At 32.9% G+C, this 26,192-nt stretch overlaps 1 protein-coding gene across 1 annotated transcript; it reads right to left on the minus strand.

Moving 5' to 3' along the window:
• Nucleotides 1-15,490: 15,490 nt before the first annotated feature.
• On the minus strand, nt 15,491-23,557 carry LOC143043319 (toll/interleukin-1 receptor domain-containing adapter protein-like). The gene is made up of 4 exons (XM_076215691.1): nt 23,411-23,557; nt 21,379-21,450; nt 18,832-18,933; nt 15,491-18,024 (listed from the first exon to the last, which is right to left on the minus strand). Exons 2-4 carry the CDS (start codon nt 21,443-21,445, stop codon nt 17,573-17,575), a joined length of 621 nt encoding a protein of 206 aa, XP_076071806.1. The 5' UTR covers nt 21,446-21,450; nt 23,411-23,557; the 3' UTR covers nt 15,491-17,572.
• Between the last annotated feature and the right edge of the window lie 2,635 nt (nt 23,558-26,192).

The raw sequence follows: 26,192 nt of genomic DNA on the forward strand, positions 1-26,192 counted from the left end.
ATTGAACATTGTGGTACAATTTCAGAGCAATAGAAATACTTCTACACAAGTTATTATCCTGAAACTAGAAAAATGCTTGTTTTGTGCCCCTTTTGTGCCTCTAATTCCTAAATGGTTGGGACCATCATCCTCAAAATCAAACCCAACCTTCCTTTAGTGGTTTAGAACCTTCTAAAATAATTTCATAGAGATCCATCCACTTAAAACTTAAGTTGTTGTCTGGAAACCAATTCAAATGTGTCTTCAAATGACGAAGCAGACATTATGACGCAGATGACGACAACACAATAGCATTTGATTATACGAACCCAAACAATTTTTGCGCTCGTATAAAAATACCTCATTTCGAATGAAGGAAAGATTTAATACTACCAAATATAGTTGAATTTTAACCAAAATTATTATTTCAATCTGATATAAATTTGACTTAAATAAAACAAATGTTATTTGATGATGTAATTTTTTTAATGGAAATTGGCCAAATATTGTATATCACTGGATTGCAGTTATTAATTAACTCTTGAACTTATCAATATTATTTCTTTTTGCATCACTTCTGAAGGCTAAAACAACAAGCATTCTGAGAGTATTGCATGGCAATACATAGTCCCCTACCAGGTAAAAATGACATTATACTGGAACAAAATGCTAACTTGTTCTATAACTTGTCATGGTGTAAACAAAATGTAAATATCAAGTCATTATATTTAAGCATGACTCAAAACAGTGTGAATAACTGATTATTTGAGTGAATTTTTCAAGTCTAAGGACCATAACATGCAGAAAATTATCAGACCAAAACAAAAATTTGAACTTGATCTGGAACTTGTCATGATAAAACTATATACCAATTATCAATCAATATCGTCAAACATGATGAAAAAAAGTGTGGAAAACACTCTTTATAACATTGGATATGATTAATAGTTCTCTAAAATTAGATATGATGTAATACAATGTATATCTATTTTCAAATTATATAAAATTAATAAATTTTGTGTTTTTACTGTCTTCTGATTGGTTAAAATTATTAGTTTTATTTTCAATGTTGTCAATTTTGATGGCGACACGCCCACTTTGACGTTGTGTATTCATACGCCAACATGTGTGTACGTTGTTATTGCTAATATAAATAATATAAAAAGTTCTTTGAGCCTTAGTTTTGATAGAAATTTATTTATAATGAATGGCAATAATTTATTTTGATTTTGTTGAACCATAAAACTAATTTTTGACTCTTCACATTTTACATAATCCGCTTCGCGGATTATTCAATGTGAAGAGTCAAAAATTAGTTTTATGGTTCAATAAATTCAAAATAGATAATAGCCATTCATTAAATATAATTAATATTTCCAAATATATTTTCTTTAATATAAAAACTAATATACATGATATAGACAATGATAGATTTGTAACTTATCTATAAAGTGTCAACAACTTTTATCTACACAATGTAGTGTACATGTGTAATGAAATATATACCTTAATAAAAATAGATTATTATCTAATTAAAGGATTTCACTTAACACATGCTTAATAATAATTTTTTTATATATATACTATAATAGCATTCAGAAAACTAGTTAATACAAAATAACAAACAAACTGGCACAAATTTTTCAAACAATTTACTAAAGAATTTCTTTAAAAAAATGAGTCATCTCTCTTTGGACATGTTGTATGGAAATATGGTTTAACATAGTACTCTAACATTATGGAATTTTTTTAATGGACCACAAGTCTGGAATAAATCATTTACTCCTTAATCATCAGAATAGAACAAAATTCGAACTTGTTCTTTAACTTGTCATGATAAAATTAAACCATATATAACAAATATTAAATCATTAAAGAAAAAAAGTGTGGAAAGCTGATTTGCCTGACTGATGGACGAACAGACAGACAGACAGACAGAGTGCAAATCCAAAGTCCCCTTCCACTTTGTCAGTAGGGGACTAATAACAAGAACAATTTTATTTGTGTTACTGCGCTGGTATAACAAAATCAGCTGATGCACAATATAACTGGCTGCGCGGACACCGGGGACTCTACTATAGTTTATTTTTCCATCTTCTACAGACTTAATATATAAATATATCAAAATACAGGTAAGTCAAATTTTCTAACCAATAAAACACTTTTAATTTAAGCTTCTAAGAGTACTTTGGTCCTGTCATGTCTACAATCTTTTCCAGGTGCTAAAGATCAAATTTCAAGTCGGTAAAGATCTCTACAGAGCTCATAAAATTGAGAATGGAAATGGGGAATGTGTCAAAGAGACAACAACCTGACCATAGAAAAAACAACAGCAGAAGGTCACTAACAGGTCTTCAATGTAGCGAGACATTCCCGCACCCGGAGGCGTCCTTCAGCTGGCCCCTAAACAAATATATACTAGTTCTACAGAGCTCATGTTTACTTCGTCCGAGATTACTCTGACGTCCAACAGTGACCCATCGATTCAGACGTTTTAACTTTTATTTTCAAAGTGACGTCAGGTAACAAGAGATTTTGCAACCTGGAGACTCAAATATGCAAATATTTATACTTTTTTCACCTCCTTTATAGGAGATAGATATTTAACATTAAGGAGCCAACCACAATTTTTCACCTCCTTTACAGGAGATCGGTATTAAGCATTAAGTGCCAACCACGATAACGTCCGGGAGGTCTCAGACATTAAGTTACTTGCATCCTCAATGAACGAGGTATTAGATTATGTATTCATATTGACCTAGGGTCATATGCATACATCATCTTCTTAAGTCCCATGTGCTTTACTATTTTTTCTCGTGATCACATGACAATCTTTCAAAATGAAAGTTAAAATGCCAGAATCGATGGGTCACTGTGAAAATTGCAGGTAGGTGAAACTTACAGAAATGAATTTAGGAGAGCCAGGAGCAGAGTCATCATGTTCTACAAGATAATAAACCATATTGTAGAAGTTCCTGTTCACCACCTGCTCAGCCATCATGATACCAGAACCCGTGGTTCCGTGTCAAATAACATCAGACAGATAAGAACCAGACTGGACTGCTTTAAATATTCATTCATCCAAGCTGTCATCATATCCTGGAACAACATACCACCAGATATCCGAGCTTCCCCGTCTGTGTAAAACTTTCGACATGCCATCCAAGATGTCAGCGTGTCGACACTACTCCACATCTAAATTACAGCACCGTTTTTAACTGTACATACAGATCTCTTTTAACTGTACATACTTGAAGGTTTTTAGCTGTTCGCTCACGCTGGAGTATATACACTCAAATATGAGTCCACTCCTTGACGGGAAGATAGATAGATGAAGAGATAATTAAAAACTGCCTAAATATGAGAAAATAAAGGGTGACAGGTAGGTGAAACTTACAGAAATGAAGAGATAAATGAAAAATGAACAAATTGATACCCGATTTATATAATTCCAAGGCCGTTATCTGCACCAGAAGCGATGAAGCAGCGCATCTATTTTGGGTGGGCAAATATCCACTTTTTGATATGGGAAGAGCTCTGACGTCCCACGGACCCAGCTTGTCTGACAAAACAGCTAGTGGATGTCAGAGTAATCTCGGACTAATGTTTACTGTGTTAATTTAAATTGTGCATATGATGCTCAACTCTTAAATAAAACCCTTCGTGTGTCTGTGTTTCAAAATGAACTGTATGAAAACATCTTTAAATTAAGGTTATATATGCAAATTTTAAATAGTACTTTTTTATCAGAGTAAAAATAAGCAATCAGTTTAGATGTTTTACACTTTAAAACAATTATTAAAATATTAAAAACTTATCAAACTTACAAATAAAAAAGCGGAAATGTATTGTGTGTTCTAATGGAAAAAACTAAACCGGACCAGACAGAGATTCAATCCGTGTTTCGTTTTTGATTAATTATGGATCTTCGATTCAGTCTTTAAAAACGTGTTGATTGCGTTCCAGTTTAACCGACTAGCTAAAATTTAATTTCTATGGAATCCAGATCACATTATTTTTTTATTGGAAAAGGAGATAAGAAAAAACAAATATCAAGTTAAAAGAGTCATCGATCCCTTTGAATTAATAGCGCCGGTGAGGCTGCATGAACTCTGGTAAACAGACCTCCAGGGTTATTACAATAAAAAAGACCAATACATTTTTTTTAAATATCTCAATTAGTTTGTTTTTCTTGCTGTTTTGTGATAGTGTACTTTATATCCATTATTTTTTGGTGGGATATAAAAAATATGCCAAAATGGTATCGATGATACAATTGTGTTCGGTGGTGATCTTGTACATTGCTAATCAATTCTGCTGTCTTACAGTAATTATAGATCATTGCACCTGCCCCAAGTCAGGAGACTCTGGCCTCTGTTAGTAATGTATGTTTCTTTTAAAATTTTGTTCATAGATATATATATAAATGTTGAGGATTTTAGTATGACGTCCATTTTCACTGAACTAGTACACATTTTTGTTGAGGGGCCAGCTGAAGTTCGACTCCGGGTGCAGGATTTTCTCGCTTTGTTGAAGATCGACCCATTGGTGGCATTCGGCTGGGTTTTTTCACTCTTTGGTCGGGTTGTTTACTCTTTGACACATTTCCCATTTCCATTCCCTATTCTGCTATCTATATATATGTTGTGTACAAGTTGTAATGTTGCACATTAATTTGTATAGTTTTTTTGTACAAGTTATCAATGTTTTATGAACCGCTGAACACAAATGGATGATGTAAACACACAGTCTTTTGTATCACATATTTCTGACATATTTCTACAACTACACGATACAGTAGAATACTGAGCATTGATACAAAAGACATTATTAGAACACAAAAAGACTATTTATGGATATGATTTTGGTGAAAGGAGTACATATAATTAGAATTTAAACCATTCAGGTATCCTCATTCCCAGTTTTAGGAACGCACTTAATGTTGCTCGGACGTCGCCCAGTATAAAAAGGTCCGAAACAGACGTCACCATGGACACGGTGTCGTCTGATATGGCAGGTGTCCCCTCATCACCAGACATGACAAATATCTCAAACACGACTCATTCAGATCATCGTCCTAGTGACAATAGCAATATTACACATATACAGCCATGTTCAGTTCTTCTTAAAGACATTTTGGTTTTTGATGACACAGTACAACACTGTCGCATTTCAAAATGTGAGACCAAAGGCTGCAAAACTTGTGCTATTTTAATTACAGATGCTGAATTCACTAGCAATTTGACCAAGAAGTCATATTTTACCAGAAGTTACGATGATCTGAATTGTAAATCGATAAATGTAGCCTACGGATTATAGTGCAACCTTTGCGGATTGGTATACGTCGGTGAAACGAAAGGAAGGCTAAACAAACGTATGTGCGGTCATAGATCAGACATTAACCTCAATGCTAACGACATTCTATACCAGCATTTCAATCAGCCCGATCATTCCATCGTTTCTATGACAGTTCGCATTATCGAAAAGATATACCATAGCTCTAACAATCCTAATCTTTCAACGACTCTCCGTAGACAAAAAGAAGACTAATGGATTAGACAATTAGAAACTGCAACACCGTATGGCTGCAATGACAAAATTGATGGTATAGGTATTCTATCTGGTCCTTCATGTAACTCGGTGAATGTGAAGAATATTTTCAACTCGACTCCTCGACGTAGACGCAGTCATGGTCATCGTCATTATACATCACCTTCTCTGCATGATGTCTCTATTAATGACTTGCTGCCATTCATACAAAAGCCGTTAGGTATTCATCACATTCGCACGAAACTTTATTCATTACCCCTTTCAAAACTTCATTCTCTGTTCAATTTATGTTTGGAATCCATTGTTACAAACCCTCTTTCAAACCAATACAAACTTCAAGCTATAATTTCGGATATTGCAAGTCACAGACTTTTCAAGCCAGTTCGCATTGGAAAAGATGAAAAAGAGAACAGATCTTTTCTAAATCTTTCCTTTGCCAACAAAGGTCTCGATGGCGTCAACCTAGGCAATATCCTTCATCATAAATTAGTTCAATCGAAAATACCTCCTTATTTCAAAGACCAGTCTGTACCAATAATTTCTTATACCTATACCAAACCTATTGCAACTAAAATTTTCAATTACAAACGCGTTTTGCAGAATCTCGATATTGACGACTTCAAGTCTAAACCTCCTGATTGCACTTGTGCTAGTTCCCAATTCAAATATAATCCTGCTGGCCACGTTATTACCGGTGACCTTAACATTGTTAATAACACTTCTCTACGAAATATGTTATCGAAAGGTCCGAAATATCGTGAGCCTTAATCCATCAATTGGAAATACAACTTTAAAATATTGATGGATTCAGTCGAGGATTATGCCAGGCAATGGGCTAAACGTGAAAAGGAAGACGTAGACACTCTATCCGAATGGATTAAGGCAGTGAGGTCGTTAATACAAATCAGAATTAAGAAACTGAATGGGTCCATCAATGCCCATGCTACGTCAATCTTTAAAGACCCAAATGTTGCTAAACACTTATCCGACCTCCATGATAAATATGTTGTTGTCCCCGCAGACAAAGCCCCAAATAACATCGTTTTTGTCTGTAAAAGTCACTACATTAATTGCTTGATAAACGAATTAGGTATAGACAATTCACTTGGAAACTCAACATATACCCTCGCGACACTTACCAAAGAGGAAATCCTGGATAATCATAGGTCTGTTCTTTGTTCCTTTGGTATTTCAACCAAAGATGAAGAACTGGATCTTCCATCACTGTATTGGATACCTAAACTACATAAGTGTCCTTACAAACAACGGTTTATTGCTGGGTCTTCCAAGTGCTCCACGAAACCTCTTTCTAAATTATTAACATCTATTTTATCAGCAATCAAAGACGGGCTTCAAAGTTATTGTGAAACTGCCTATTCTAGAGGTGGCGTGAATCAGATGTGGATACTTAAAAATTCCAAAGATCTTTTAGAGTACATACAATCTAACTCTCTTTCATCTTGTAACAGTATTAAAACATTTGACTTTTCTACTCTATACACAAGTATTCCACATTCCAAAATAAAAGACAAATTGAAAGAGTTGGTATTACTTTGCTTCATAAAAAAGAATGGCCAACGTAAATACAAGTATCTTGTCTTAGGGAGGGATAAATCATACTTTGTAAAGAATCACTCTGATTCAAACAAACAATTCTCTGAAACCGATATTATCAAGATACTTGATTTCTTGATTGACAACATATTTGTAACGTTCGGGGGACATGTTTTTCAACAGACTGTCGGCATCCCAATGGGAACAAACTGTGCCCCTCTACTTGCCGACTTGTTTCTTTATTATTATGAGGCTGACTTCATGCAGGAACTTCTTAGGAAGAAAGATAAGAAGTTAGCAATATCCTTTAACTCTACTTTCCGCTATATAGATGACGTTCTTTCACTAAACAATTCAAAATTTGGTGACTATGTGGAACGCATCTATCCCATCGAATTGGAGATAAAGGATACTACAGATACAGTTAAGTCGGCTTCATATCTTGACTTACATCTAGAAATTGACAATGAGGGTCGGTTGAAAACAAAACTTTACGACAAAAGGGATGATTTCAGCTTTCCAATTGTGAACTTTCCATTTCTAAGTAGCAACATTCCAGCAGCACCTGCATACGGGGTATATGATACGATATTCCCGTGCTTGCATTTCCTATCATGATTTTCTTGATAGAGGGTTACTGCTCACAAGGAAGCTATTAAACCAAGAGTTCCAAGTGGTGAAGTTGAAATCATCCCTTCGTAAATTTTACGGACGCCATCACGAGTTGGTTGACCGTTATGGAATAACCGTTTCACAAATGATATCGAATATGTTCCTTACGTCGTAACTACAATCCCCTTCCCTTTCATGAATGTGACCTACCGAATTAGACTATTTACCGGATTTGTAATCACATAAGCAACACGACGGGTGCCACATGTGGAGCAGGATCTGCTTACCCTTCCGGAGCACCTGAGATCATCCCTAGTTTTTGTTGGGGTTCGTGTTGTTTATTCTTTAGTTTTCTATGTTGTGTCATGTGTACTATTGTTTTTCTGTTTGTCTTTTTTCATTTTTAGCCATGGCGTTGTCAGTTTGATTTAGATTTATGAGTTTGACTGTCCCTTTGGTATCTTTCGTCCCTCTTTTAAAGTATATACAATTGAATTTTAAAAAAAAAGACATTAAAATCATAAATTTTAAAAGATAAACTTTTATCACCTGGTGCAAGAAGGTATGTGTCAAAAAACTTACAACTTGTACAAAAACCCAGTACAAAATATGATATGTACAAACTTACATCTTGTATATACAACATATACATATACAATCGTCTAAACATAAAATTGTAGAGTTGTCACTGGCTCAGACGTACTTACAACATATATATGAGTTATAGGCACTATATACATATAGGCTATATATATATATATATATATAAAATTGAGAATGGAAATGGGGAATGTGTCAAAGAGACAACAACCCGACCAAATAAAAAACAACAGCAGAGGGTCACCAACAGGTCTTCAATTTAGCGAGAAATTCCCGCATAAAAATATTCCTAAAGTAATGAACTAGAGCAGTTCTCGCTCGGACACACACTCCATAATCTAGTATATTATAAGAGCATAAACCTGAAGCACGGGGAGGCACTCTACTGCCTCCACACGGCACTAAAGACAAACTCTGTAAAAAATAAAATTGAGAAAATATATCTATAATACTAAAATTACGAGGTCCAATTTGTCAGCCGTCATCACGTAAAAACGACGAATCAAAGAATTCAACTTTATATATAACTAATATAGTACAAAGGTGTAGATTAAAAATTACACCACTCTAGACCCTTTTGTTTTCCACGTAATTAATATTGCCAATAATTAAGAAGTTCCGGATCGAGTCCGACACCGATACCAATAGTATATTCACCTGTTACCTATAACCTTATCTGTACGTTCCGCATCTGACAGGCGCACCACCAAACGGTGTATTCAGGATTAATATGCTATATACACGGGTCATAATCACAGGGTTGACACTACTAAATTGTCAAATTGTTACCTATTGTAGTATTTTAATCAGCAAGACTTTCTAAGATAACAAAACGAATACTAAAAATCTGTGACTAAAAATAAGGCGTATAGGTAGTTTTCAATTTGTAAGCGGGCATGACGTAAAACAGCGAATTAAAGAATTCAACTTTATTTATAACTAATATAGGACAATGCTGTTGATTAAAAAATACTCCACTCCAGGACCTTTTGTTTTCCAAATAATTAATATTACCAATAATTGATAAGTTCCAGTTCGACGGGTTCAAACAGAAAGATTTGAAAGAAAAGAAAACTATGTATCTTATAATTGATAAGTTCCTGTTCGACGGGTTCAAACAGAAAGATTTGAAAGAAAAGAAAACTGTGTAGCTTATAATCGGCATGACTTCATCAGATGACAATACTAATACTAAAATATAGCTTGCGCATAGTTATATACTTTAATTCATTCATGGACCCGCGATATCACGGGTGTGTTCTAGTATATATATATATATATCTGCCTATGTGTAGTGACAACTGCAAATTATACCTTGTCCATCGGATTTCTTATGATTAAGAAATACCAGGCGTTAGAATATGTATAAAGTGCCTAGATGGACAAATCCGATGACAAGGTATAATTTGCAGTTGTCACTACACATAGGCAGAGATATACATATATAAATTTACAGTGATTGTATGCTTCTAAAAATAGATTAGCATCCTGTAATTATACTGAAGAGATGAGTAGATGATCATTTCTGTACACTAAAAAGAATACTTCGTGTTTTGTTTGAGAGATCCTTGTTTAATTCCTACGACAAGGTAACACCTCCCGAAACGAAAGCTTATTTTAATAAGCTAAGAGTTAGAGGAGGGGATAAGGTCTCTGCGCAATGCTAGGCGGTGTTGTCGTAGAAGTTAGACATAAAAAGTACAGGTTCCAGCCCCGGCGCCGGGGAGGAAGTTACGAATTAAATCTACTCTAACATCGTTAGGTTGATTTTCTAGGCACTTTATACATATTATAAAGCCTGGTATTTCTTAATCATAAGAAATCCGATGGACGAGGTATAATTTGCAGTTGTCACTACACATAGGCAGAGATATACATATATAAATTTACAGTGATTGTATGCTTCTAAAAATAGATTAGCATCCTGTAATTATACTGAAGTGATGAGTAGATGATCATTTCTGTACACTAAAAAGAATACTTCGTTTATTGTATCAGAGATCCTTATTTAATTCCTACGACAAGGTAACACCTCCCGAAACGAAAGCTTATTTTAATAAGCTAGAGTTAGAGGAGGGGATAAGGTCTCTGCGCAATGCTAGGCGGTGTTGTCGTAGAAGTTAGAAATAAAAAGTACAGGTTCCAGCCCCGGCGCCGGGGAGGAAGTTACGAATCAAATCTACTCTAACATCGTTAGGTTGATTTTCTAGGCACTTTATATATATATATATTATATAGTAACCGTATGTTAAAAAGTTCTTGACCACAAAACAGCGATCGATTATAGCTAGAATTCGATGCGGTACACTACCTTTAGAAATAGAACGAGGTCGATATCGAAATATTCCAGCCGACCGGAGAATTTGTAAAGTATGCAAATCGAATATGACTGAAGGTGAAATCTACTTTTTACTTTTGTTTGACCGTTACTCTGCTAGAAGAAACGAACTCAGGCGAGAACTTAAACTTTGTCGCCCCAGAAGAAGCACTAAAAGAACTGTTACCGAGCAACCCGAAAACGGTGGCAAACTTTGTCATAGACTGTTTAAGGATGAGACAAGATGTTTTATTCCACTGCATGTTGATTTTGATAGCGAAATAAACATTTGATTGTTTAAAACTATCCCACGTGACGTTGAACAAAACTTCATATTCCACTCTGAGTATCATATTCCCCTCTGAACGTCGCCCGGGATTGCCTTGCGTGACGTTACCCGCGGTTAATGTTTTAAAACGTTTTTATCGTTTTTTTGTTAAAAAAAAAAGTATAGTAATTTAATTTTTAAAAATTATTTCAGATCCAAAAACAAACAGAAATGAATAAATAATTAAATTTTAATCGGTACTGATTATCATTGTGTATATGTTGTGTTTAGAAAAAAAACGAATAAGAAAACAATTATGTAAATTAATATCTTGTGTTCAGAAGTAAAAAAGAAAAGGAAAGCCAGTGGAATAAAACATTCATTCCCCTTTGCTAAGGGAAATATGAAGATTTGTTCCTCAGGCACAGGAAATAAAGGTATAATATAAACACTTTTACTTTACCAAGACTACACGACGTAAAAACTGTAAAACTTAATATTTCATATCAAATCAAATGTAACTATACATGTACAATAGTATTTTAAAATGACAGTGCTTCGTAAGCCTATCAGGCTGGCTGAAAATATCAATGATCATAACATATGTATTATGTTATGTAAATTCAGGTTGCGCTTTAATAAATTATCTATTCATTCATTCATATAGCTAGGTTGTAGGTAGAAAAATGTGAAAATTAAAAAACAAATTGTAAAAAACTGTTGTTTAAAGACAATAACTCTAAATTTATTATTTAAATCGTATACCCGTTTTTTAAATCTTGTTTAATTGCCTATTTTGCTACTTTTTGCATTTTCTGGTGTCTGCTACAGTTTTGAAGATAATAGGCAACATGCTATTATAAAATAGGTCAAAGTTAGTCATTTTTGTAGACCACGTATTGCTGATCATCTTTGTAAACGACATATTTGTATCTTATCTTACACGGGCATCTTTGATGGTTTTCCAAGATTATAGACCAAAAACGCTGAAATTTGTCAAAAATCATTATAGGGGACAATATCTCATTAAAGAATCGTCTGATTACCTTGAATAAAATAGACAATATGTTAATCGAAACATTCTGCGCATTAATACGTAGTCAGATTTTCAGATTCTCTGGTGTCACACTTCTGTTTTCTGTTTTAATCATGATGATCATATTAGTTGTGAGACACCACAAAAAAGCACTTAATACTATGGCTCTATTGAGTTATCAGTCAGGCTGGAAGTTTGGATATAACTAATTTAGTAGTTTTTGAGAATCATTTACAACAAACAAATGATAGTTTTTAACGACCTTGACTGGCTATACAGCCCTTGCACGGTCGGTTAAGGTTCATCATAACAAATGGATAAATATGGCCGTATTTTCACCTCAAAAACTACTCTGTGTACAGACTTCCCTGTGCTATATGAAAAGTTTTAATGCCTAGCATCCACTAGATATATAAAAGTTATAAGCATTTTGTGTTTAAGAAAGATAAAATCTTTCTTGGTTTTTGATGGGCAATTTTTTTCCTTTCTTCAGAAGGTGCAAAAATAAACAAACACCTGAATTACTTTGATACTGTCCACTCACTGACTCAGATAAACTCTTTAACTCACCTATAGTTGTGAAGATACCTGGTGTCCATGTCAATTAAGGACAATGAAAACAATACAAACCGGTTTTTTACCTGAGGGAGCATCTCCTAGTTGTATCACAACTTAGTCAATTTTCACACCTTTTGCATGAAGGAAAAAAAATGCCCATCAAAACCCAAGAGAGATTTTATCTTTCTGAAACACAAAATGCATTTAACTTTATTATATCTAGTGGATGCTAGGCATTAAAACTTTTCAAACTTTACAGGTAAGTCTGTACTCAGAGTAATTGTTGGCATGTAAATACAGCCATATTTGTCCGTTTGTTATGATGAACCTTAATCATTTATCAAGCGTTCCTGAAGAATTTAAGGTAAATCCAGAAAAGTGCTACAGACACATACAATTTATGATGTGTTGAATTCATTTTCTAATTCACAAGTTCTGCACTTTCAAAATCTACTTGTGAATTATGTACGTCGTCAATCAAAAGTTTGTTATTCAAACACACCTACTCCGTTGTAAAAGGTATTTCAATGATTAATTGTTGGTCGTTTGACGGCCAGTGAAGGATATTTCACTTGACTCATATATATTTCATTTTTAAGAACTGTGATTTTTAACCTAATCATATCAACCTGTAGCTAATATTTAAAAATAATATAATTTGAAGCGAGAAGATGTATCAAATATTTTTCTTTATACTATTTTTTAAGACAAAATAGTTTTCTTTTTTGATGAAATTATACCCATTTTTCGGTACCACAATCGATAGTTTTTTGAAAATTTGTCTTGAATTCAACAGTGTATAAATATCTAGAATATCTAGAAGCTCCACACTATAATGCAAGTAAAACAAATATATAAGATGCACAAAGTCCTAACTTGTGCACCATTTTAACAGATTTAAAGCCCTTAGAAACAGCTGAAACAATTTCAAAATACTAACTTGATCTGTTTTACCTTCTATAATAAGGAGTTCCATTTCTTTTGTTCAAGTTCAACTGAATATCAGTCAATTAAGAAAAGGTTATAAAACATATACTATATAAGTGCACATATAATTGTGCTTCAAATGTATCCCTATTCTGATATTTTTACCGATTATGTTTGTTCGTTTTGTTCCCAAATCGTTGTCAATACAATGGAATTGTATGCGACTGTTATACAAGTGAGAGGTTATTCAATAAGCTAGCTATAACACCAGGGTTTATCCACAATTTTCTACATAAGAAAATGCCTATACCAAGTCAGGAATATGACAGTTGTTATCCATTCGTTTGGTGTGTTTGAGCTTTTGATTTTGCCATTTGATAATGGACTTCCCGTTTTGAATTTTCCTCAGAGCTCGGTATATTTGTGATTTTACTTTTTTCAACCTACGAATATATACTATCTCTAATGCATTTTTGTAATGAATCTTTACTAGGTTTTCTGGTTCTGTTATGAAAGTATTATTCATATGATTGAAAAAGTAGACGCTATCAGTTAAGGTGCCAGTATATTTCCAATGTTAATATCTCGCAACCAATTAAGTTGAAACAAACAAAAACATCAGTATAGGAAAAACATTTAATGTGTAAGCTTTTCCTATAATATGCCTTTAATAGTTGGTGCTGTATATTAAGCCTTCACCAAACACTATTTTATATTTCACTACAAGAAAGACTGAAAACAAGTATACACTATTTTATTCTCATTGTATATGTTAAAGTAATATGTATTATTGAAAATTTATCACTTTTTCGTAAAGAAAAATAGTAGATTTTAGGGGTACAAATATTATGAATTTTAAAGAAATAAAGAATATTAAAACGTCTTATTACTTTTTATCAAAAAAATATGTTTGGAGTGAATAAGTTAATAACATAAGAAATGTTAAAAATTTTAATGAAATTTTAGTTTAATACAATTATTTCAAACTATATAAAGGATATAAGTGATTTGGTTAGTTCCATATCAATTTAAATATTTTATTTATAGTTAATATAAACTAAATGAAGATTTCAGTTGTACAATTAATTAAATTTAAAAAATAATTAAGTTAATCTGATACCTTCTTAGCTAGAAACTCTACAAAAGTTTCAAGAAAATTCATGAAATATGGTAAAAACTGCATTTTACCCCTATGTTCTATTTTTAGCCATGGCGTCCATCTTGGTTGGTTGGCCGGGTCACCGGACACATTTTTTAAACTAGATACCCCAATGATGATTATGGCCAAGTTTGGTTAAATTTGGCCCACCAGTTTTAGAGGAGAAGATTTTTCTAAAAGATTACTAAGATTTACGAAAAATGGTTAAAAATTGACCATAAAGGGCAATAACTCCTAAAGCGGTCAACTGACCATTTTGGTCATGTTGACTTATTTGTAGATCTTTCTTTGCTGAACATTATTGCTGTTTGCAGTTTATCTCTATCTATAATAATATTCAAGATAATAACCAAAAACAGCAAAATTTCCTTAAAATTACCATTTCAGGGGCAGCAACCCAACAACGAAATGTCCGATTCATCTGAAAATTTCAGGGCAGATAGATCTTGACCTGATGAACAATATTATTCATGTCAGATTTGCTCTAAATGCTTTGGTTTTTGAGTAATAAGCCAAAAACTGCATTTTACTCCTATGTTCTATTTTTAGCCATGGCGGCCATCTTGGTTGGTTGGCCGGGTTACCGGACACATTTTTTAAACTAGATACCCAAATGTTGATTGTGGCCAAGTTTGGTTAAATTTGGCCCAGTAGTTTCAGAGGAGAAGATTTTTGTAAAAGTTAACGACGACGGACGACGGACGATGGACGACGACGACGGACGACGGACGACGACGACGGACGACGGACGACGGACGACGGACGACGGACGACGGACGACGACGACGGACGACGGACGCCAAGTGACAGGAAAAGCTCACTTGGCCCTTCGGGCCAGGTGAGCTAAAAAGGGTGTAATTGTATAACCAAGAAAAATATCCTGAACAAACTGAAATAAACAAAATAGTAATCAAACACGAGATACACAGTTTCAAGAAATTTAATCAGTAATATGGTAGGATATTACAGCACACACAATTATAGAAATATTGAAAAAAAAAAAACCTCAACGTTTATAAAGAGTCTATTGTAAAATTTTTGCAAACTGGAATTCCTTACAGTCCTGACAATATGCACATATTGACTTTGTGATGCAACACTTTTGACAGTTTCGTTTTAAGAGAATCCACATTTGTTTAAGCCGGCGTTTTGCATTTGCGCCGATTTTTTCTTTCATTTGCGCCGATTTTTTCTTTCATTTGCGCCGATTTTTATTTTCATTTGCGCCGATTTTTTTACAGGTAAATTACAGGTGAACAGATACAAGAAGATGTGGTAGTGAGTGCTAATGAGAGAACTCTCCATCCAAGTCATGTTATTTTTCATTCATTATATAGACCTCTTCCGTTAGCCACTTGTTCAAATTTAATGAATTATCAATCATAACATGTATATAACTGATCTACCCTGTTCACCACGGGGAGGTAGAAGAAGACCGACAAGATGTATCTCCAGACTTTTCCTTGACCGTACCCGTAGTTCTTTAGCCTCTGTCTGTCGGACATCAGCCACATGGTTATGCTCGTTCTGTGTTTTGACAATAGAATCCATGGTGACTCTGGCTTTACACGATTTTATGGTACATTAGTAAGATATATTGTTATGTTTCAGGACACTGAGATTCCGATATGCATGGCCCTCGATGATTAAAGACTTGACTCCTCGGCCCGTTTCAGTGTGCAATATGTCCATCATGTTAATAAGAAGTTCAAGAACAATATGAATCAAAATTAACATAACTGAACAACATTTATAACCAGATTTTACCACTGGTATATAGTACAGTACATGTACAAGTATTAACTTACCTGTAAATCTAATTAGGAGCAATTATAAAATCGGCGCAGATGAAAATATGAAATCGGCGCAAATGAAAGAATGAATATTTTCAAAATCGGCGCAAATGTCATACGCCCGTTTAAGCAGGATCAGCAAAATATGATTTTTAACAACTTAACAAACATGAACTAGATTTAGCTACCTGTATTTATCTATCTGTTTAATTAGTATGATTGTTTTGATAAGCATGCACTTTTGTTGTGATAACTACTTGCACCTATTCCTTGAACGCCAACATAATTTTTCAGGTAAATTGTCTGTAGATCAAAGGATGTTGGCATTCAAGGAATAAATCATGGAGATCACTCATGGAAATATTGGAAGAGTAGATTGAATAGTTTCAAATCATATTAAGTATATTAAAAAGAAGATGTGGTATGATTGCCAATGAGACAACTCTTCACAAGAAACCAAATGACACAGAATTAGTAATATGATGAATTGACAATATTTATCATATAATAACATGGAGATGTGTCCATGGGAAACAGGTGATGCTCCGGTTTGCTTAGTTTAAACAGTATTTATTAATGAAAAATGTCAAGATAAATATTGCAATGTTACATAAAGTTCAAATATGGGATTCGGAAACAAGTTTGGAAAAACTGTTATCAATCCGTCTCTCTCTCTCCGGCTTGCTTATAACGTTATAGAGTTATAACTCAAGAATGGTAGAAGTGAAACTACCCAAAGTTGTACATGATCTGTGTTTTGTGGTAACAAGCATTGTTAATAAGTTTCATAACATTTGGTTGAGGTAAACTTAAGTTTATGAACAGAAACCAATGTTGGGACGTATTTACGGACGGACAGACGGACAAGGGTAAAACTTTATGCCAGGAGCATGAAAATGATGGAAAATCATTTTGAAAATTGTCAAGAATATAATTTTTTAAATTTGTAATAGAAAATGTATTCGGTCCTGAAGTCCAATTGCGGTATTAAGAACATCGTGTCAGGATCCAAGAACTAGTTGTTTCGCACCCTTCCGAAAGTAATGGATACCACTGGTGGTAGTAATGCGCATTTGTCTGCCAACAAAAATACTCGACTATCCAGCAACAAATATAGTTGATTAGAACTCTGAAAGTAGTAGTAACTTCGGCATAACCTATGTTTTAGAACATCATTGTCTGTAGTCAGATGATCTTGATTTGTTTACTTTATTCACCCTTACTTATTTCCTTTGTCTCTTCTTTGTTGTATTGCGTAAGTAATTTTGCGAATAAACGATTTATATTGATCGTCATCTTTTTCTTTAAAAAATATAGTTGGTTTCAAATGTCCGACTTCTCTAAGTTCTGGTCCTATTGTTTTCTGACCAAACAGAACAGGGATTATGCATGGTTCCTCTCCCATTTTATGTGCTAATTGAGTTTGCAATCTATATTTGTTCCAGCAGTCAGTATGAAAATTTGGAGTGATAAAAAGCAATAACGAGCAACTAGCGTCCATCAGGTTATGAAATGCGTCAAATATATTTGCTCCTGGGGGTATATTTTCTCCAACAGACGCAATCGTTATGTCAGGCAGAGCTACTTTTTCTTTAATCATGTCTATCATTTCATTTACATGTTCTTCATCATGTTCTGAATGCAGAACTAATATATCGTATGCATATCGATCTGAAATAGAATGCATTAACTACTGTTACTTATATAAAATCGGTTCAATCATTTCATACATAAGAAAATGCCTGCACCAAGTCAGGAATATGACAGTTGTTGTCCTTTCGTTTGATGTGTTTGGGCTTTTGAATTTGCCATTTGAATAAGGACTCTCCGTTTTGAAATTTCCTCAGAGTTCAGTATTTTTGTGATTTAAATTTTTTTTCAAATTTAAAAATACTATCAAGAAAAATGACATTTTCTTTAGTTTAGTAGCTAAATATTACCTTACTGGAAATAGGAGAGAAGCATATTGCATACACTGTTACGTACGACACAGATGTAGTTTCTTAAATTCAGATTTTTACAGAGATGCTATCATAGCAAACGACACAAGTTGTGCTTATGGGTGTTCGTAAGACGATTCGATCATTTTTTGTCTTTGAATGTCTACTCTATATTCATTTTAGAGATCAGCTTTTTTTTAAATATCCAACACTTTTTTGCTTTTTCCATAAAACATATTTTTATTTGGAACAGACGAATATAGTGCTGATAAAAACACAATCCTATTCAGAAGTATACATAGTTATATATACAATATAAAAACTATTTATGGACATTACAGTTATTTATTACTCTTTCTGTTTATTTATTCTACTATAATTTTCCTGGTGCTGTTGACATGGTTGAACAACCTCACAACAAATCCAGTCAATTGACGCAAATATTTTTGTATTAAAAAATCATTTATTTGAGGTGTATATTGTTTTTTTATTGTTTTTTTTTATATTAGTTTGCATGATTAAGTAATATTATAATCACCTTGTCTGAATATCTGTTCAGATCCTGTAACACCTGTTTTAATATACGTTTGCTCTTTACGATCGACTGATCTTTCATCTCTTCTTTCGACAGCTTCTGCACCTGAAATTTCGATACATAATTTAATTTCCTTGAGGTATAGAATATAAGCCTAGTTCAAATTAAAAAATATATACACTTTACAAAATAAACATAACAATATAACTGAATAAACTTCCCCAGCAATAAAAGACATTCTGCCACTTCATAAGAATTGCAATTAACGTTTCTTTACTGTATATTTAGTAAAGACTATTCACTTTCAAAATGACATACATTTGAACAAAAGGGTTGAGCTCAGATCAACTCTGTGTTACGGATTACTGCACAGAATACAAGTTACATATTTGTTTTTCGTTCATTTTGTTACACAAATTATGCCGTTAGTTTTCTAGTTTGATTTGTTTTACATTTGTCATTTCGAACCCTTTCATAGCTGACTATGTGGTATGGGCTTTGGTCGTTGTTAAAGGCCATACGGGGACCTGTATTTCTGTGTTATTTTGCCTCTTGTGGAGAATTGTCTCATTGGCAATCATACATCATACATCATTTTCTTTTTATATAAGAAAGTACTGTTAACGTGGATTTGTTTTACTATTTAGATGACTATTCCATTCGACAAGGGCTTAACTTCGCACATATATGATAAATTCGTATTTGTTATTTATACAATTGCCTGTATATAAACAAAATTCACTGCATTAAACACGATCGCAATCTAAGAGAAAATACCCCTGGGAAATTTTCGTATTTATAGTTTTTGAGGATATCTGATCTTAACGTTGATCAATAAATCATACAAATGAAGTAAAGGTTAAATAAACCCAGTCAAATTGATACCTTCTACATTCAATCATTTTAGAAGCCATATGAATTAAGGCAACAGTAGTATACTGCTGTTCGAAAGTCATAAATCGATTGAGAAAAAAAAATCGGATTACATACTAATACTGCGAAAACACATCAACTATAAAAACAACGAAACAATTGAAAAACTGAAGTGAATAAAAACAATTGACAATGCAACACACACAGAAACGAATTATAAGATAACAACTACCATTTTCCTGATTTGGTACATGAAATCGAAATACTACAGTTAATGATAGACTAAACTTATAATGAAACGGTTTTTTTTTACAATATGTTTTATATTAACAAGATGAAAACTAGTTGTAACACATCTTTCTTAATTTGTCCATTTATAAAGTTATAAATTATTAAGATACCGAGGTTCAAACTCCTTCAGGCAGTGTATACATTATATAGGATCGGATATCATTTTTAGCCCCTTTTAGTAAAAAATCTTCACGTGTTTAAGTTCTGATACTTCATTGACTTTTCACATATTTGGATTTGATTGCTCCTGATTAGAGAAACCCCACAAAAGCGCGTCGTACACAAACGTGCTATTTTCATTAATTTTATCAGCAATTGATTAAGACAAAGTTTAAGATTGACGCTTACTGCGTTTCAATTGAAAATTTTGTTCAGATATAATTATATACTAGGTGTGTTCTCATTTCACCTTAGCTGTGAATTCCAGGAAAAAAAGGTAAAACAAATACTAAGGCGAGATGGGAATTGAACTAAGGCAAACTGTGAGTTTTGATAAAAAAAAAATTAAACGAATTAAACCGCTGTGTTTTTATAACAATTTAAACAACAACTTATTCGGGATTTCTTTCTCTTGAGTTGTTATTTTTGTTTTAAAAAATAATGTTCTAGTTATATATAATGTAAGTACGCTTATTTAATATTGTGCTTGTAATCAGTGCTGATTCAGAAATTAACTTTGTTTTGAGTTTATGATATTTTTCTTTATTTTTTCAGTTAAATATGAAATATTCAATAACCTATTGGTCATCTCTAAAAAGTAACAAGAACCAAGACTTTTTTCACAAAATATATCACATAAGAAAAACTAGATATGGACAATTCCCCCCTTATCTACTCTGCCATATATGCATTAGTATAGTTCCACATATTTTAGATTTAGAAACAGTGGCATATAACTTGAAAGAATTACTTTGTATGTAAGACACAAATCATGGAAAATTACCATAGGGAATTATAATATTTATCAGAATCTCAATGTATGTCAGATCAGGGACTTTGTATTCTATATAGTTAGTATAGACTGGTATGATGATGTTACTATAGGAGGAGAAAACCGGACAAACCATGATTTCTTTATATATCTAGTACCCCTTAAAATCCATTTTTAAATAGATGAGCCACTATTAAAAGTAGTTATCAAAGGTACCAGGATTATAAAAGAATTGATCAAAAAGTGTGACAATCGGGAAGACACCAAAATGCATCTTCTTTTTAAAGTATTTCCTGGCAGATTTTGACATTAAAATAACAAATATCAATTAATTGCAATACAAACAAAATATAACATAATTACATTGTTTACACATGTTTCCATTCAGCCTTGTATTAGTTAATTCTTTTTTTAGAAATAGGTTATATTGATGTCATCATTGTAACTTATTTTACCTTGATTCCGAGGTTCTTCTTCTGCCAAATAAGGCTCTGCATCATAATCTAAATCTGAATTTGTCATTCGATCTGTAACATAAAAAATATTTATGAACCATATATTTAAAAATTTTAAAACGAAATTATGCAAATATTAAACAGTAATAAGTTCTGATCATACTATTTTAATCTTGATTTGTGTTTTGTAATTGACAACGTTAGTGTCAAAATATTTCTAAATTAAAACTTTTGCTTAAAAATTTGACTGGAGTGTATAATAGATATGTAGTGTATCCATTTGCTATGCATTTATTGTCGCTGCATTCAGGTTATGTTTTTTGCACAATTGAGTTCGTTTGCTTAAAAAAAAAAAAAAAAAAAGACCATTCTTCTTGTGTTTGTCAATACCAGAGGTTCATGTACGATAATAAAGAGTTTTTACAGAAATACTGACACTATTTACTCGCGTAATGGCATATCCATATTGAGATTCTTAAGAAATCGTTTAATTCTCCTTCAATTTCAACCCTTTACACCGTCATGCAATATTAGAGATCAAAACCCCATCTGAAAGAAAAAAAATCCGCAATGCTTTCCACCATAATAATTATATCATACGCTACAGTTTTGAGATATGAATCTTCATGTTTTATTAAACATGAACCCGAATATAAAACATGCTATACCGTAGAATAAGAGATCAGTAAGCTGGAGTTTCTCATTGGCAACATATTTGTTGGAATTCCTGAGGTTGTCAGTATTTATATTTGCATTTATATATGAGTAGGTGTTTTACACTTGTAAAAACTAGAAGATCAATTGCTCATATAAATTTAATGATGATGTTTTCAAATGGATCTACCCTCAACATCAAGAAATTAGAGAAACAACAGGCAAGGCTATAGCTACATCTGCCTCATTTTGACTTATCCAGCAGCACCTGCATACGGAGTATATATCTCCCAATTGATACGATATTTCAGGGGATTGTTTTCCTATCATGATGTCTTTGATAGAGGGCTGCTGCTCATAGGAAGCTTTTACACCAAGAGTTCCAAATTATGAAGTTGAAATCATCCCTTCGTAAATTTTACGGACGTCATCACGTGTTGGCTGACCGTTACGGAATTTGATATCGGACATGTTCCTTATATTGTAACTACGATCCCGTTCCCCTTTCACGAATATATACTACCGAATTAGACTATTTACCGGGTTTGTAATAATATGAGCAACAAGACGGGTGCCACATGTGGAGCAGGATCTCCTTACACCTCTGGAGAAACTGATATCACCCCTAGTTTAGGATAGGCTTCGCGTTGCTTAGTCTTAAGTTTCTATGTTGTGTCTTGTGTACTTTTATTTGTCTGTCTGTCTGTTTTTTTTTTTTTTTTTTTTTTTTTTTTTTTTTTAGCCATGACATTGCCATGGCAGTTTGTTTCCAATCTACAAGTTTGACTGTCCCTCTCTTCTATCAAGCAATATAAATGAAAAATACTGTACAAATGTAATTATCGTGAAGATGATTCCGATTTAGCATATGTAACGATTGGTCGTGCAGTAACAACAGGTCATGCTTATTTGCTTAGATCGTTCCTTTTTTTTTATTTTACAATGCATATATGAAAATAAACTTCACGGAAACTGCATTTCCCCATCTTTCCCATACCAGCTTATGAAAATTAAAAAGATAAATGCAAGATATAAGAAGATGATGTCCCTAATGCTTTTTTAATAATATACGATGATTTTTTGTGTCTATGAATAAAATGAGATGTAATAAACGTCAACGAGAAAAAGAATTAGACAACAGAAAGAAAAAGTAACAAAAAAGAGTGACAGACAATCTTTAATATATCCACGTGATTATGCAAATCTCTATATTATTTAAAAATGAATTGTGCTACATTTCACAAAACTGATAATATTGGGAAATAAAAGTAAATTGATTTGATCATATGTATTGCACTTGATAAAAATCCGATCTGCACTAAAAAAAAAAACCAACGTGTACAGATTTAATAACTCCAAAAACAAAAATTTATCTTACCTTGAATCCCGGGTTCGTCTTCTGGCACTGTATCAGTATCTAAATCCGGATTTGTATTTCGATCTGTAAAGGGAGAAATACTCAAGATAATATTTATTCCTTTATCATATATTTTAACTAGACAATGAAGATGTTGAAATATTATCAAGTTTTGACCATTTTGTTTTCTTTCACATTAATATGTTACCCGGATTTGAGTTTTGTGTTATACAGCATTTTTGTCAAAATGTTTCTAAATCATAACTTGTGCATAAATTGCATTTATTAATATTTAAATAAAGGCAACAGTAGTATACCGCTGTTCGAAACTCATAAATGATTAATCGATACAAAAAACCAATGCGGGTTACAAACTAAATCTGAGGGAAACGCATTAAATACAATGTATGAGAGAACAACGACACAACACCAAAATGTAACACACACTGAAACGAACCAAGCATTAAACAAAATCCGATGAAAATAACAAATATAACATCAAAACTAAATACACGAATTTGGGATAGAAACGTACCGTGACACGTCTTATAGTAATGTGAATTCACACTCATATATAAGAGGAAACAAACGACACAACAGAAACACAACGTTAAAATGTAACACACACAGAAACGAACTATAATATAACGTATCTATTAAATATACAATTAATTTAGTCTTAGATGCATGATTTTTTATTAGTTGTTAGTGGCTTTGAACTAGCTGTCAGTAACTTCGAGTATTCTCAAATATGAACTTAGTGTCTTTTTGTTGTTGGCATATACAAGTTCCCGGCCACGTCCACTCTGTGTAGTTTTTGTATCCATCTGATGAGTTAGGCCTTTTTCAACTGATTTTTATAGTTCGTTATTATGTTGTACTGTTATACAACTGTTCCATGTTAGGGGAGGGTTGTGATCCCGATTACATGTTTAACCCCGCCACATTCTGTATGTGTGTGCCTGTCCCAAGCCAGGAGCCTTCAATTAGTGATTGTTATTTGTTAATGTATTACATATTTGTTTTTAATCATTTTTTGTACATGAATTGGGCCATTAGTTTTCTCATTTAAAATGCTTTACATTGTCATTTCGGGGCCTTGTACAGCTTACCATGCGGTATGGGCTTTGCTTATTGTTGAAGGCCGTAAAGTTGCATGTAGTTGTTGATTTCTGTGTCAGTTGGTCTCTTGCGGAGAATTGTCTCATTAGCAATCAAACCACATCATCTTCTTTTTTTATATAATTATTGAGCTTGCACTCGGGTATTTTTGTTTATACTGTTGAGTAATTTATTTACAAATTCATTTATTTATTTTGCAAACAAATGGTTGATTAAAATTTAAGGTGAGTTACAATAGATAATATATATAAAAATAAGACGATTTCATAAGCTAATTTAATTTCCAAAGTATAAGACAATTAATGGTATTGTTCCCTTATGGAGTAATACCACCATTGTTTCCCTATTTAGTCTTTGTAACATTTAATTGACATTGTTCGAAACATTGTTCAGAATTTATCTCTGTTTCAACTAATACTGACTTGGAATGAGTAAAGTATCCTGTCCATTACTACAGTGAACATTTCACTTAATGATTTATTGCAAATATATAATGTATAAACATCACCGGAAGTACATTTTGTAATCTACCAAATAAAACTTGATGTTTTATAACAAGCTTCAGCAAAAATCACTGTGAAGTGAACCAAAAGTAAACTCGATCTGCAACTCATCTTAGTAGACTCACATACTAAAAATAAGCTTGTAATATGAAGGTGTTTAGAAAAAAGTATAATTGACTAGGTTTTTTTTTTCACAAATAGACTAACATACTAAAAATCAGCTCAGTATGTGAAGATTTTAGAAAAAGAAGATCCGTACAATTGTTCATTTCGGAATGACGGAATGACAGAATGATGGAATGACGGAATGACAGAATGATGGAATGACCAATAATAGATAGACTGATAAGGGTAACACTATATTGTCTGACGTCGTTGGGACCATACAATATTTGAACATTGAAACACCCAAGATATATGTTTATGACTCAGAATATTTTCTGCAATGAAATACAGGGTTAGTTTCCTACAGCTGTCATATTGAAAGGAACGTTTTTTCGACCATTTTTCGTATGAAACTGGATCGCCTCACTTTATTTTGAAAGTATACAAATAAAAAAGACAGTTTCGTTGAAAAAACTGCATGTGATTATTTTTCTCTGAAATGTTGATTATCTCAAGCATTACTGCCAAGTTTTGTCATGATCAGATCAACAGGTTTAGAAAAAATAAGTATAATGAAACACGACTTATAAAGCGATTTATGTAGAATATCTTTAAAAAAATCCAAAACATGATGCAATATATCAAATATTCATCTCATGTGCATAAAATAATTAAAAAATGATGACTCTAGGATAATAAACACAACTAATATACCTCTTTGTCTTCATAATAAGGTCCCTTTCGGTTCATTTATACCTCTTATTCCCTCAAAATTTCAACTGTTTAGGCAAATACATCAACATTTTTGGTGTAACTATCATACATTTATGTTCAAGCTGAATGAGCTATCAATATCTAAAAAATCATGGAGGTTTCAATAAGTCCTTACGCAAAAACACTGAGAATGACTTGCTCTGCCTATCAATGTATTTATTCAAACATGTTTTGGAGACTCAATTCACTCAGAATATTCATTTTTGCAACATTTCTGTGAAAATCATGAAATTTTATGCAAGAAGCTATAAAGAGGTTTGCCGCTCACCTATGTCGATGTGCATTGTAAACATTGAACT

This window comes from Mytilus galloprovincialis, chromosome 8 (assembly GCF_965363235.1).
Source record: "Mytilus galloprovincialis chromosome 8, xbMytGall1.hap1.1, whole genome shotgun sequence".
In the NCBI taxonomy this organism is placed as follows: Eukaryota; Metazoa; Mollusca; class Bivalvia; order Mytilida; family Mytilidae; genus Mytilus; species Mytilus galloprovincialis.